Here is a 13,885-nt window from a genome sequence, read left to right on the forward strand (position 1 = left end):
CGATTTGTCTGAATCCAGGACAAGGTAGACATGCTTTAATTGGTGCAATTCAGGATGAGAGTTTAGACCTGCGGACATCAGCGGCTTTTGCGAGATCTCTTCAAAGTCAGACAACGCATTACTCTTTTAGCACTGGCAATCTGTCTCAACTATACTACTCTCAGTCACTTCCATCAAATAACCCAATGGCTTATAGTACAGGAAATATTCACTCCCATTTGGAAAGCCATATTACTTCTCCAGCCATGACCCTGGAGTCATTTAAAGGTGGAAGCATTCCCTCTCTGCTAGGAGAGACAAATCAGAACCTTTACCAAGGTAATTCCTCTGGGTTTGGGATAAGTCCCTCATATGATGAAAACCAGTGGATCCGTGAAAGTCTTCTTTGGCAGCAGTTTCAGAATGAGTCCTTAAGCTATAACTATCAAGGAGAAGATCAAGGCTATACACAAAACTGTGAAGGTTTACCAGGATCTGCAATTCACTGCAGCTATTCAAATATTAATCACCGAGTGAACGATGCTTCTTGGCAAGATGTTGTACATCATGAAAAACAAATGGTATCACATGCCATTGAAGGACCAAGAAGTGAATACCCGTACCCTCAAAGAGAATTATTGAACAGCTATGAAGACTTGGGAAATATTGCATGTTCACCTAATAAAGAAGCTGCTCTCAACTTAACAACTGACCACAGTAATGCAACATTTGGGCAGTCGTTTAATGACGGTAGTTGTTACAGCTTGAACGGGGTCATGTATCATGAAGGCTATTATGAGGAGACCGCACCAAGCTTATCTTATTCAGCAAACTGGCAATATGCAGTGGAAAGGGAAAATGTACAGAATAGTCACACTAATCACATAAGTCAGCATAGTCGATATAACTCAAATAGAAACTGTTCAGCGGGCGGTAAGGCCGAGACGGAAGACTCGCTGTACCTTGAAGATGCCGAATGGTATCAGCAATGGCTTTCTCTTCTGGAGCAAGGAATGTGGTGGCCAGCAGATGATGGCGACTGTGGGTACTTTGTTTACACGGACCATGAGTACATTTATGCCTTACTCACAGATGCAGCAGGTGAATATGTGTATGCCTGTACACCCGAAGGTGAATCATGGGACAATGGGCAGACCTTAGATAGTATACCAAGTGCTTGGCTGCACAATGAGATGGTTTTGGTCTGTGGTTTTAAAATTCCCCTGTACAATGAGGATGAGCTTCTTTGGCTTCCTGGCAAAAATCATGGTGTTCCTCAACTTCTCAATGCTCCCCTAGATTTGTCTTCTGCCTACAGAAAAGGAAACCAAATCATGAATTTAAATCTTGAACAGTTCTCTGAAATGTTTGAAAATTCATTTCTGTCTCAGGGGCAGCCAAACATGAATTTCTCGTCCTACAGGTTAAATAAAGTGAGGATGGATCCAAGACAACCTACTTATGGCTATCAAGATGACTACCAAGAAATCATTGATCTCTCATGCCATAAAAGAGACCACGCCAGCCTTTATTGGAACAACCATGAAGTTAAGAAACTACTAGCTCAGAAAGTCTCTGTTTCTCTAAATTCTACTCCGGCTGAGAATTCAAATCACCAGCTCCTTCACAAATGCTATCAACCTAGCCAACGGCGCCGTTCTTCTACTGCTGTCACAGTGAAACATGTAGATGAAGTTTCAGAGGATGAATGGAGGAAAAGGGTGTCTCCAGGTGAGGAATTGCCTAATCGGCAGGTCAAAAAGATTTCTTCCCTAATATCTTCTTTTGTGAGCAAACCGTCCCAAGGGGAGTTGAAAAAACCTGGGGAGATGTATGTTGATCGAGCTGTCGGCAAATCAACACAGAACATTCTGTCATCAGGTCTCCAAAGCCTTAAGTCTAAGATTATCAAAGAAGATTCTTTTGCTGCTGTTACCCAGGCTGAAAAATCTAATCAACAAATGCAGAGACCAACCACTTCACAGGGAAGAATTCTACCAACAGTTCCCTCAGTCGCTGAAGTCTCTCAGCCTGCAACGCTCTCAAGTACAACCTTGCATAAACCCAGACTATCACGTCAAGCTACAATGGTACAGCAAGCATCCCCACCGACAAAGCCTGATGTTTCTTTACCCTCTGGGTCAAAGGAATCTCTTACAAAACCAGCTCAGCCCACGCTTTCAACTGATAAGCCAGTAGATACAAAAGGTGAAAAACCACCTGAACACTCACAGGTAGGCTTTGTGAGTTTTCTCAAGTCTGCTGTGGGCATTGATGAAACCAAACCAGATATTCAGACATCTTCTCAGTCATCTCTTAATCTCCAAAGCAAAAATGGGAGTACTACTTCATTAGCAGGCAGTGTCACTGGAAATAAAGAGACCACAAGTGTGTCAAATCTTTTTGGATCGATTGACAGCTTCTTTAGAGTCGAATCCTCCCCACCTCCACCACAAAAACAGCAGATGAAAGCTAGCATCACAGAGGGTTCATTTTCCTCTTCTAAATCAAAGGGTATAGAAAAAGAACAAACACTGGACCAACGTGGCACAGCTCGGCCAACACAAAGCCAGATACCAGGTAGAAGTACTTCAGAGGTTTCCTCTCCTAATTTACCAAAAGGCATCGAAGCAACAGAACTTAAAGGGCAAACAAAACTTGAGGCAGGAACTAAACCCTCCGGGGGACTTTTTGGATTGTCTATTGGAGATATGCTGGTAGGATCAACACCATCTTCTCATGCTGGCTCCACACCTCAGTCTTCTACACAAGCTAGTGCTCCACTGGAAGAATCATTTGGTAAAAGTATCTTGTCAATGTTTTCTGGGTCAAATCCTCCCCAGACGGCCCCTAAACCGGAACCCATGCCTCAAACACATCCACCAAATGCAGCTCAACCACCTCCTCAACAAGAAACATTTAGTAAAAGTTTGTTATCAATGTTTGGAGGATCAACCACCCCCCAGCCCCCTGAACACCCCAAACCTAATACTGAAACCTCACAAAAGGCAACTGTTCCTCCAAAAGATCCTCCAACTACAGGGTTTCTATCAATGTTTGGTGGGGCGAGCAGCAACCAGTCTCAACCTCAAACAGAATCTTTTCTTAGGGGAATTGTCCCTGGGTCATCTGAACGGACAATGAAGGGACTGTTTTCAGTGTTCAGTGATCCCAGCCCTCAGCAGCCACAGCCCCCAACAGTGCCGTCTCAGCAAACAGTTGCTCAGTCACAAACTCAGCAACAGCAAGAGCCCCAGGCACAGTCTAAACCAAAAGCAAACTCACAACCACAAGAGCAGACGGCTACCTCTGTTCTCGGAGGTCTGTTGGGTGGCTTATCTAGCTCGACTGAAAGTCCAAGAAAAAATTTGTTTTCCATGTTTAGTGGTGCGACAAATTCTCAAACACCAGGTTTCGGAGTAAACATTTCCTCTACACCAGTGACTGTGTCAACACCACAACAAACCCTCAGCTCATCAATTGGTTCTAAAGAACCCCAACAACAAAGAGGAACACAAGTATCTGATATGAGTAGCCATTGTCGAGAGATGGCACCATCAGGGACTGATGCTGCCATTGTTTCGAGTGAATTGCATGCTAGCATGCCAACTGACGTTACTTTGACTAACACAAGTTCCAAAAAGGAGGAGACCACAGTTTCAAACACGGATGCTCCATCTGAAAAATCCAATTTAGAGTCTACTGGAACGCAGAAGGATGCCAGTACAGCAAGTGTCGTGCAGGATACTGTTCCTACTAAAGAATCATCAGCTGCATCGATGCTTCCTGGATCAGGCCCACATCCTCCCCAATCTGCAGGGTTTAGTTCAGAAGGTCTGGGAAAAGGCTTACTTTCATTATTTTCTACACCCAGCTCTGAACCTGCCAGTAGCCAGGCAGGACATTCACCTGCAGGATCTTTACCAGCATCCTCAGGCTCCAAGGAGCCACCAGCCAAAGGTTTATTCTCAATGTTTGGAGGTGCTGCTGCTGAGCCCTCCTCCCAGCCTGGAGGCTCACTGTTAGGGGCAATGTTTGGAGGATCTTCGTCCCAAAATTCTGCGTCTCAGACTGGGGGATCTTTACTAGGCGGTTTATTTGGAGGATCTGCATCTCAACCTGTTTCTCAGGTTGGTCCTGCAAAGACAGGAGGGTCTATTCCTCAAACTCCAACATCACAGACAGGACCATCGTTACTTGGGGGCTTATTTGGTGGACCAGGTCCTCAGGTTGCTGGATCTCAAACATCTCTTTTGGGTGGGATTTTTGGAGGCTCAGCAACCACCGTGGCTCAGACCAGTGGGCCCAATTCATCAACTCAAAGCAAAAGCTCTCTACTGGGAGGGATTTTGGATGGATCATCTTCCCAGACGGCCACTGCACAAACTGGTACATCTGTCGTCAGTGGTATTTTACAAGGAGTTGGAACTAACAACGCTTCTAGTAAAGGTGTGTCTTCAGCATTTAGCGGATCTGCTCATGCTACAGCAACACCGGAAACAGATAGAAGCGGTTCTGATGGCAAACTTTCAGCACATGTTGAAACGGGTGTAATTGATTCGGCTACCAAGAGCCCTGAACAAAGGGAAACACAACAGCAACCTGAGGGGACACTCCCTTGTGTTGAGATGAATTCATCCGCAACTGATGCCCATGTCACAGAAGACCCAATTTGCCAAAGTAGTGAAAAGTCACCCTCTTTAAGCGAAGATAATCAGTCTAAAGAATCAGAATTCCTCACGCAACCCCAATCTGAACCTAAAATTAGTGCAACTCAAGATCTGGCTCCACATAAAGTTGAAGAAGAAGCAAAGGACCCTTCTCCAGTAAGTCCTGCAGTCCAGACACATCAGAAGCCACCAGAACCAGACAGGTCCTCCATCGATTCAGCAACAGATGCTGTTACTGGCTTTATGTCTTCTCTGTTCAAACCAGCGTCTGTTCCAACTGAAGGTTCTCAGCAGACTCAGCCGCAGAAGAACTTGCCGTTTGGACCAGCTTCCTCTGGCCCCACAGGGGCATCACTGTTAGGGGGGATTTTTGGAGGGTCCAATACTCAGTCAGCATCTCCCCAAACAGGGGGATCTTTATTAGGAGGCTTATTCAAAGGAGCTGCTCCACAGTCTGGACATCACACCACAACTCCTGTCACTGGGGGTTCAATGTTTGGTGACATGTTTGGGGGAGGATCCACTGCCAAACCATCAGCTGCCTCGAGTGGCGGATCACTACTGGGTGGGATGTTTGGAGGAACAGGGGCAGGAGCAACTTCACAGCAGGGTAGTTCTCTGCTTGGAGGGATGTTTGCTGGCCCCACTGGACAGGCTGCAGGGCCACAAGCTGGAGCATCATTACTGGGCGGCATAGGTGGATCTCTGTTTGGTGGTTTGAGACAACCACCTAAACCCCCTGAACCAGTGTCACCTAAACCGAAGTCAGCTACTGCTGCAACTCCCGCTAATGCTCCGCCTGCTGCTACAGCTGGAATTACTGCTACTGCGACCACCGCTGCAGCCGTTTCATCTGCTCCATCTGACAGTATTGCAGCGACTGAAAATACTGCTGCAAAGGATAGTACTGCTGAACCTTTCAGCGTTGCTGCTACTGTCACTAATACCAGTACTGCTACTACTGCCGGTAGTGCTGAAACATCTGCAACCACTATCACTGCTACTACCAAACCTGGTCCACAGTTTGAAAATGAAAACATGGCAACGGAAGTAACTGCATCTATTTCCGAATGTAACACTCTCAAAATGGATCAAGCACATGTAACAAGCAGTAATGGACACGCACCTGAAGCATCTTGTCCCGAAGTTCCTGGAGCTACATGTGAGTCAGTGCATACTTCTAAAGACCCTACTGGTCATGTAGAAAGCACTGAGCAAGAAATGACGACTGGGCATGTGATACACGAGAAACCAATGTTCATTAAAGAAGAACCCAGCAGTGGTGAAATTGTCAAGTCAGCCCCCCCTCAGTTAGATGCTAGTAAAGCTACCCCAACGGATGAATTATCCAGTGGTGCTGAACAAACTCAAGCTAAGTCCCCATTGGGTTTTCTATCTGCTCAGAGTGACATGGGAAAATCACTTGGATCATTATTTTCACCTGCAATTCCATCTGTAGCTTCATCAGCACCTCAAACAGAGGGCGCCAGCGGTCTATTTTCAGGATTAAAATCCTTTTCTGGAAGCTTCTTTCAAGAAGAAAAAAGCGTTGCAGGGAAAGGAGAGCCAACGTCATCATTGTTTGGGGCAAAACTAAGTTTTCCTTGGCAGGCAGAGCCACCCAAGTCTCAAGCTTCCCAAGTTATAACATCTCAACCCCAGTCTGTCAGCAAGCCAGCAAGTGGTCAAACAAATAGTGCACAAAAGGCTTCACCAGCTGATCCCCATAAAACCGAACTGGTAGGTTCTGCAGACGACATAGAAACCCCCCAGATTTGCATCTCCACTCCTGATGTAGATCCTCCAGCATCCCAGACCCTAACGGAGAAGGAAAGGCTTGTAGAAACAGACCCCTCTGCAGGTTCTGCCGCAGGAGTGCAGCTGGACAACCAGTCCAAGAAGGATCTATTGATTGAGAAAAGGCTAGTAACAAATAATCAGTGGTACCCCCCCTTCACCATTTCTGCTGCATTGACAGCTTTTAAAAATGTATTCCCTGTCCAGCTCTGCAGTCCGTTGTCTCTAGTTTAGTGTGTTTGTGAATTTGTTGGTGTGTCTGACGTCGCACTTTCTTAAAGCCTCTCAAAGCAGAACTCCAAATTAATCTACAGCTTTATTTAAGCAGAATAAGGAAGACATCTGAGAAATTATCCAAAACAATTTATTCCTTCATTTCACATTTGCATTTTGTATATTTTTAAGACTTATACCAGTCTGCTACAATGAGTTTATTTTTTATTTTTTGAAAATGGAGTTCTGATTTGATTAGACCCATCGTTGAAAACATTTTATGCTGTATAAAAAGATGCATAATATTTCTTTCCTTACATTATGGCATTAAATTAGGCTAAAATGTTCCTGTTTAGGTTGTTATTGTAACGAAATTTAGTGTTGGTTACTAAATGCCAAAATAATAAGAGAAATGTTTTGATTGTTTTTAAAATCAGATGTTTTAAATACATTTAGTACTATTTGGTACTAGTGTAGTATTTGGTAGAATTGCCACTTAAACAGCTTGATTTGAGTGATAGCTGCTGGGATTTTGGCCCATTCCTCCTGATAAAACTGGTGTTACTGGGTCAGGTCTGACGGCCGGCTGGCTCAAACAAACTTTGCCCATAAATTCTTGGTGAAACCGAGATGAAAACTCAGAGATGGCCACCACAAAACAATTACTTTGTTGTGCTTGAACCACTTTGGAAGACCTTTTTGTCTCCATACGCTGCTTATTTTCACAGTTTTTAAATTCATCCTTCTGGAGTAACATCCCTCCACAACATGATGCTGCTCGTTTCACAGTTGGGATGGTTTTCTTAGACTTTTGCAAGCTTCCCACCTTTTTTTACTCCAAATAAAATGATGACTAAATACTTCAACTTTGCTTTCACCAGACCACAAGACTCATAATAATTAAGATCTTAGTCCAGGAGAGCATTAGCAAATGCTTTGGTTCTGGATTTGATTCCACATGTTGTACCAGAACCTCTTTATCCTTGTGATTTTCCCATGATGTCACACAAGGAAGCAGCTTCTTTGGGATGCACCATCAGGTGTGGCTCCATTTTACTCAGCTGTTGGGAATAAACTGATCAAAAGCTCAAAAAGCCATGGCATCTTCATCTGGGACTTTCTAAATTGCTTAAAGACATCGTGATCTTACTGGTTTTGACTTTGATAAAAGAAATAGAAGAAACCTTCTCTCATTATTCTGGCATTTAGTGAATAATAATATTGGTAGTACTGAAACTGGAAAGATTTAGTCAAATTTAATGTCTTTTTATACAGCGTAAGTAATGATCTGGCTCCAACTGTATGTCCTGCTGCTGTCAACACCGTGATTAATCTGTGTTTTATCCCAAAAAATGTCTATTATTACATTTATTAGGTGTTATGACAAACACACAGATTACCTCTGCATATTTCACCGTCAATTCAATTCAGTTTATAAATATATAGCGCTGTCACAAAAACTTGTTGTCTCAAGGTGCTTTACAAAAAAAAAAGTACTTTGATTCTGTGTCTTGAAGTTTTTACTCAAAAAGAACATGTACTAAAGATGCAGATGTAATTGTGCATAAAATCATCTTTGTTTTAATTAGAATTTGCAAGAAACAACAGAGTTGTGTGTAATGCACCATCATTTATACAGCTTTTTTTTACACATTTTACCATTTCCAACATGCAGCAGCAAGGTTGGGTGTCTAAGGGTTGATGTGGTGTGTGTGAAACTAACCCAGCTACTCCTTTAGATCAATGTTAGATTTATACTTTTTGTGCTCATGGCTTTTAGCAGGTAAGTGAGATTTTCTTAGCATCCTCCTTGTAAAGTGAGTTAAACTGTTTTGAAGTTGGATCATTTGTGATGACTTAATAGTCCACTTACCTGAATAATTAAAGTGTTGTTCAGTCAATTTCTGAATATTTCCCTTACGCTTCTCTCACAACTGTAGTCCAGTGGAAAGTAATCGTTTCGGGTCATCGGGGAACCTGAGCCAGGCCAGCTCCCAGCTGAGTGAGACCGGCCATGAAAGCACCGGAGGGTCCGAGCTGGAAGAGTCTTTCCACTCCTACCACAGCACCGGCTTACACCGCGCCGCTAACGGCCAGCCTCGCCCCGCCGCGCATCCTCCCACCAACGGGCACTCGGCCGGCAGCGAGAAGGACGGAGATGCGGAGTCTCCTGAATCAATCCGGGCTTTAAAGAGTGACGCGTCCGAAAAAGAAGCGTCTAAACTCCAAAGGTAACGTCTTTGTCCGGACCTGTTCTCGGTTTGTTTTACTGAAGGCGGAAGGGTGATGCTGACCCTTCATCGTAGGTTCCAAGATGGAGGCCAGCAGCTGCCTTTCTCCCCATCTAGAGTTCGCTGGTTGAAAGCCATCAACAGAGTGAGGGTTCAGCTTCGGGAGGTAAGCGCCTCGTCGTCCTCTATTTCAGCCGCTGCTGCTTTTATCTCGCAGCACTTTAACACACTGGTTGAGTTTAACCTCTCTTGGTGTTTAAACATGCAGAATGCACAGAAATATTTGCTTTGTCTGATTTCCTTCCTTTTGGAGTTTTCCTACAGAACAAATGTGTTTACAGATGGAACCTCGAAGGCCTTTTTCTACAGTTTTCCTGTCAAACAATCAAATATCCCGCGCATAATTCTTCACCCTATTCTTCTTTGTCTCAGTCTTAAGTGGTTATTTATTTTTACCTCACATGTCTCCTAAACGGACTCAACTTCAGCAGAGGGTTTTTTGTATTTCAGCTGCTACAGTTTTCCTCTCGTTTGTAGAGAGAAGAGTCTGGTTGAGAGCGTTGGCCTCAGAATTAGAAGATCTAACTCTCATCTTGAAATTTTCCAATCTCAGACATAATTTCTAGAAAAATCTTAATCAAACACGTGAAAACGCTCTATGGAAACTGTTAAGATTATAACATAAAAAAAACACTGATGCCTAGAGGGTTATTTCTTTGTTTCAAAGATGCTCCTTGTGAAATGGAGAATATTGGAAGGTTCTTGCATGTTTTTATGGACGGACAGATGTATGGATTATAAATGGCTGGAGTGATAAATGCATGGAAGGATGGATGGAAGAATAATTTGGACGATCAGATGGAAGGAACAGAAGGATAAATAAGTGGATGTTGGATCGATGGATGGGTGTAACAATGGTGAGATGGACCAACAGATAAGGGACAACTGCATGGATGAAAAAAACTTTTAAAACGCTACATGTGCAACATGTCTGCGACAGACTGGCGACCTGTCCAGGGTGGACTCCGCCTCTCGCCCATTGTCAGCTGGAGATAGGCACCAGCACCCCTAACGACCCCAACAGGGATAAAGCTTGACGGAAAATGGATGGATGATTCATCTGAAACATGGACAGGCGGTGGAACGGGTCTCCTCCTCCTGGTGCCATCGGCAGGACGAAGCGCTGAGTTCAGTGCTTGGAGGATGGGAGGGTCTCACAGCAGCACTTACTGCTGCTAAAAACAGTAAACTACAGACCAATGGATGCTTTTACGTGTTGTCTGTGTTGTTGCAGACTTCGGTGACAAGTCGCTAGGTTTGTCACCAGTCGCTTTTCTGAAAAAAAAGTCACTTGAGGGGTCTGAAAACTCGCTTAATCTAGCGAGAACGTCTCTGAGTTGGCATCAGTCTCTCTCCCTGACTTGCTCCTTGTACTCTAAGCTAGCGGCCCTCAAACTGGGGTCCCCGGACGCCCGGGGGTCCGTGAACCATCGGTTGGGGGTCCGTGAAACGCATGTTGTCGGGCCTGAGGAGAAACTGCGAAGGATGCGTCGGGGTTGAGCTGAGTAAGACGAGGACAAATATTTAACTCTGTCCATTTCATCATATAAGGTAAATGCCAAATTAGCAAAAATTAGGAAGTATGACAAGAATTTAAATGGCGCAGTGCCCCGGTACCAAACTAGCACTGGTACACCGATCAACCCCAGTTTGTTGTCACAGTGAGAGGCACAATAAGAGCTAGAATTAATACTGGAATATTCCTTACTTCTATATTTCCAGGGTTGGACTTATGGGATTTGTCAGATTTCCTTCACCAGCTGTACTTATTTCATGGATGTAGCTCCAATTTTTTGTTAAAATATGCATCCTTGACTCACTTCACTATTAATCATTGAATGAAGAAATATCTGCTGCACATATGTTGTTGATTTTAAACAATAATACTAATTAGGCATAACATTATGACCACTGAAAGGTGAGGTTAATGACATTGCTTGGATTAAAGGCCCATCTCAGGAAGTTAGAATATCTTCACAGTTCATTGATTTACAAAATTCACCTTTAAAAACAACCCTCATGTATTAAATAGATGCATCACAGGCATATTTATATATTTTGGTTGTTTATTTCTGCTAATCTTTAGTATAATTGGCTTAAAGCTAATGAAAACCCGAAATGAAGAAAATAAAAGAAACTATTTTAATACAGATATCTTCTGTTCTGGACCAAACAGTCGAGGGTCAGACCTGCAACCTGACAGTAAACCAGCAGGCACTTGTTCAATTCAATTCTATTTATAAAGCGCAAATTCATGAAACACGTCATCTCAAGGTTCTTTCCAAAGTCAGACTCCATCAGATCCTCCAGGTTGGTGAGAAAGTTTCCTCTCTAAGGAAACCCAGCAGGTTGCATCTAGTCTCTCCAAGCAGCATTCACTCCTCCTGAAAGAGCGTAGAGCCACAGTGGACAGTCGTCTGCATTGTTGATGGCTTTGCAGCAATCCCTCATACTGAGCATGCATGAAGCGACAGTGGAGAGGAAAACTCCCCTTTAACAGGGAGGAGAACCTCCAGCAGAACCAGAACCAGACTCAGTGTGAACGATTGACACCCTCAAACGGAGAATGAGCTACAAAAGGTGATTGCTAAAGAAGCTGGCTGCTTCTATTAATGGAAAGTTAAGTGGAAGGAAAAACTGTGGGACAATAAAACTGCACAAGGATCACAGACAACTTCTGGCGTGAGAGGGTTGTGAAGCGAATCCCAATCTGGAGATTTTGGGAGATTCACCATGTGTGAGCTGAAGCTTCAAGAGTCACGACTCCTTAACAAGAGACGGCTGAAATGTCCCATCTGTGCTAAAGAGAAAAAGGACTAGCCTGTTGCTCAGAATTAGATTTTTTTATTCAATAAAAAAACTAGATGGCAAGTTAAAGATTTATGCTGATGCCAGACACAGGTTTAGTAGAACCCATTCCTCTGTGGGTCAATGGGTAACACACTGTTGGACAGATGCTCATGACGTTTTGTCTGTTGAGTGTTAATAACGTCAGTAAGTGTTGGTATTTTTGCTGCTAGCATGTGTGGAAACAGGAAATAATGAATGAGAGGAGAGAATTGGCGGCGTTACAGCGTCAGATTAGCATTAGGCTGAAAACACAGCGCCTGAGGGGGAGAGAGGGAGCAGAGGAGCATGGAGCGGGGTGGGAGGAACGCCTTCTCCTCCTGTCCGTATTCTCCTCTTAGCGACAGAAACCAGAGCTCCAGCAGCTCGGCGCTCGAGTCACTTAAAGGCTTAAAGTGCTAAATTTGCTGAATTACTGCAACACGTTGAGTAAAAACCAAGAAAAAGCCTGATAACCATCATCATCACAGCGCTCCAACGATGCTGGCCATGTGGATCTGACTATCTAACAAGGTTAGCTCTACAGTTTCATTCCAACAAGGTAAGGTCTGTGCTTTAGTGTTTACTTCTGCTGTTTCTTTCTGCAGAATTAAAATACGCTCGTTTGTTGGTATTTATGGCACAGTTAGTATTTAGCTTTTGATCTGTTCTCTGAAACTTGAAAACTTGTTTCTGCTGTTCATTAGAAGCGCTGCGTAACACGTTATAGTTCAATAAAATTTTATTCATATAGCACCACGTCGTCAACACACGTCACCTCACGGCACTTTACAAAGACAATTTATTTAAGGTAGGGTCTAAATGACTTTAGGAAGAAGCAAGTATTTTAAATCATTTATTTAAAATCCAGATGTATGTTTTGTGTTCATATCAGCTTGCAGACGACCAAACCGCTGGCAGTGCCACTGAGGAGCGGTACTTTAATTTGTTCTGTTTTACAGGTCCATCTAAACAAATTAGATCATTAAAAAGTTGTTTTTGTGTGTGAATCAATAAAAAGCTGGAACTCGTGTAAAGAGTGATCACAGACAGAGTGATGAACAGTATTTCAAGTCTTCCTTGTTAGTTTTGATGATGCTGGGCTTATAGCTAAAAAAATAAAAATAAATTTGCTTTGTCAGAGAATGTTAATATTCCACAAGATCAATTAAAAAAAAAAAAGGATTCTAAATCCTGCACAGTCTTGGGAAATATGTCCAGGAAGACCGTAGCTGGCTCAGAACGCTGTATTGAAGCATATTAATGGAAAGTTGAGTGGAAGGAAAAGGTGGAAGAAACGAGGTTTCAGAAGCAACAGGCATGTGACGACCGTGTAAATTTCCCACAAAACTCTGGATTTGTAACTTTTTCCGCTGCACATTTTTCTTCCGCTTAACCGTTGGTTAATATTTACTCCATGACCAGCCAGCTGCTGCAGCAATGACCCGTTTATGTCTTTCCCTCTTTGGTGAGCGAGTTGATGGTTGTCTACAGGTTAGCAGTGTTCCCCAGAGTTTACAGAGAACACAATGTTGCTCTTTAAGTCGTCGTTTTATTGACTTTAGGTAATATTCTAATTTTCTGAGAAACTGAATTTTGGGGATTTTATCAGCTGTAAGTCCTAATCAAATAGGAATCTATATGAAATAAAGTTTTAGACGGTGTCCTAATCTGCTGGGATGCATGTCCATGCAGCTATTATTATTATTATATTATTATTATTATTATTTAGTAAAGCATATCTTAGTGAGCTGGTCAGTCAGCTTAACACTTCTAATGGCGTTTATGAAATTAGCCTAAAATGGGGATTCAAATATCTGCAGCTCTCACAAAATTGTAATTATAAAAATGATGATGATGTGCTTCACATTTTAAAATGTCAAAGTGCTACTTGAGGAAAGGGGGGGGGGGGGCTGATAAAACGAGCAGTAAACTGAGATTATGTTTCTGATATCAAATAAATTATGCTGGGTAAATTATTTTCCTCATGCAGGAACTTTTCTGAGAACAAAACAAGAAACTTACATTCATTTCATTTATTTACTCAAGATAATTCTACCTAGCTTCCATCCTTCCCTTCCTCCCTCCTTTCCTTCCCCCCTTCTTCTC

At 43.1% G+C, this 13,885-nt stretch overlaps 1 protein-coding gene across 1 annotated transcript in view; it reads left to right on the forward strand.

Annotated features, from left to right (window-relative positions):
• Nucleotides 1-6,006: 6,006 nt before the first annotated feature.
• The window catches only part of LOC105936599 (protein unc-13 homolog B), a gene marked incomplete in the record, with an annotated part of 67,990 nt that continues 60,111 nt past the window's right edge, over nucleotides 6,007-13,885 (forward strand). Inside the window, 2 exon segments of the mRNA XM_036139997.1 lie at nucleotides 6,007-6,571; nucleotides 8,600-8,623. Coding sequence (XP_035995890.1) covers nucleotides 6,060-6,571; nucleotides 8,600-8,623 — 536 coding nt within the window.

This window comes from Fundulus heteroclitus, chromosome 8 (assembly GCF_011125445.2).
Source record: "Fundulus heteroclitus isolate FHET01 chromosome 8, MU-UCD_Fhet_4.1, whole genome shotgun sequence".
NCBI lineage: Eukaryota > Metazoa > Chordata > Actinopteri > Cyprinodontiformes > Fundulidae > Fundulus > Fundulus heteroclitus.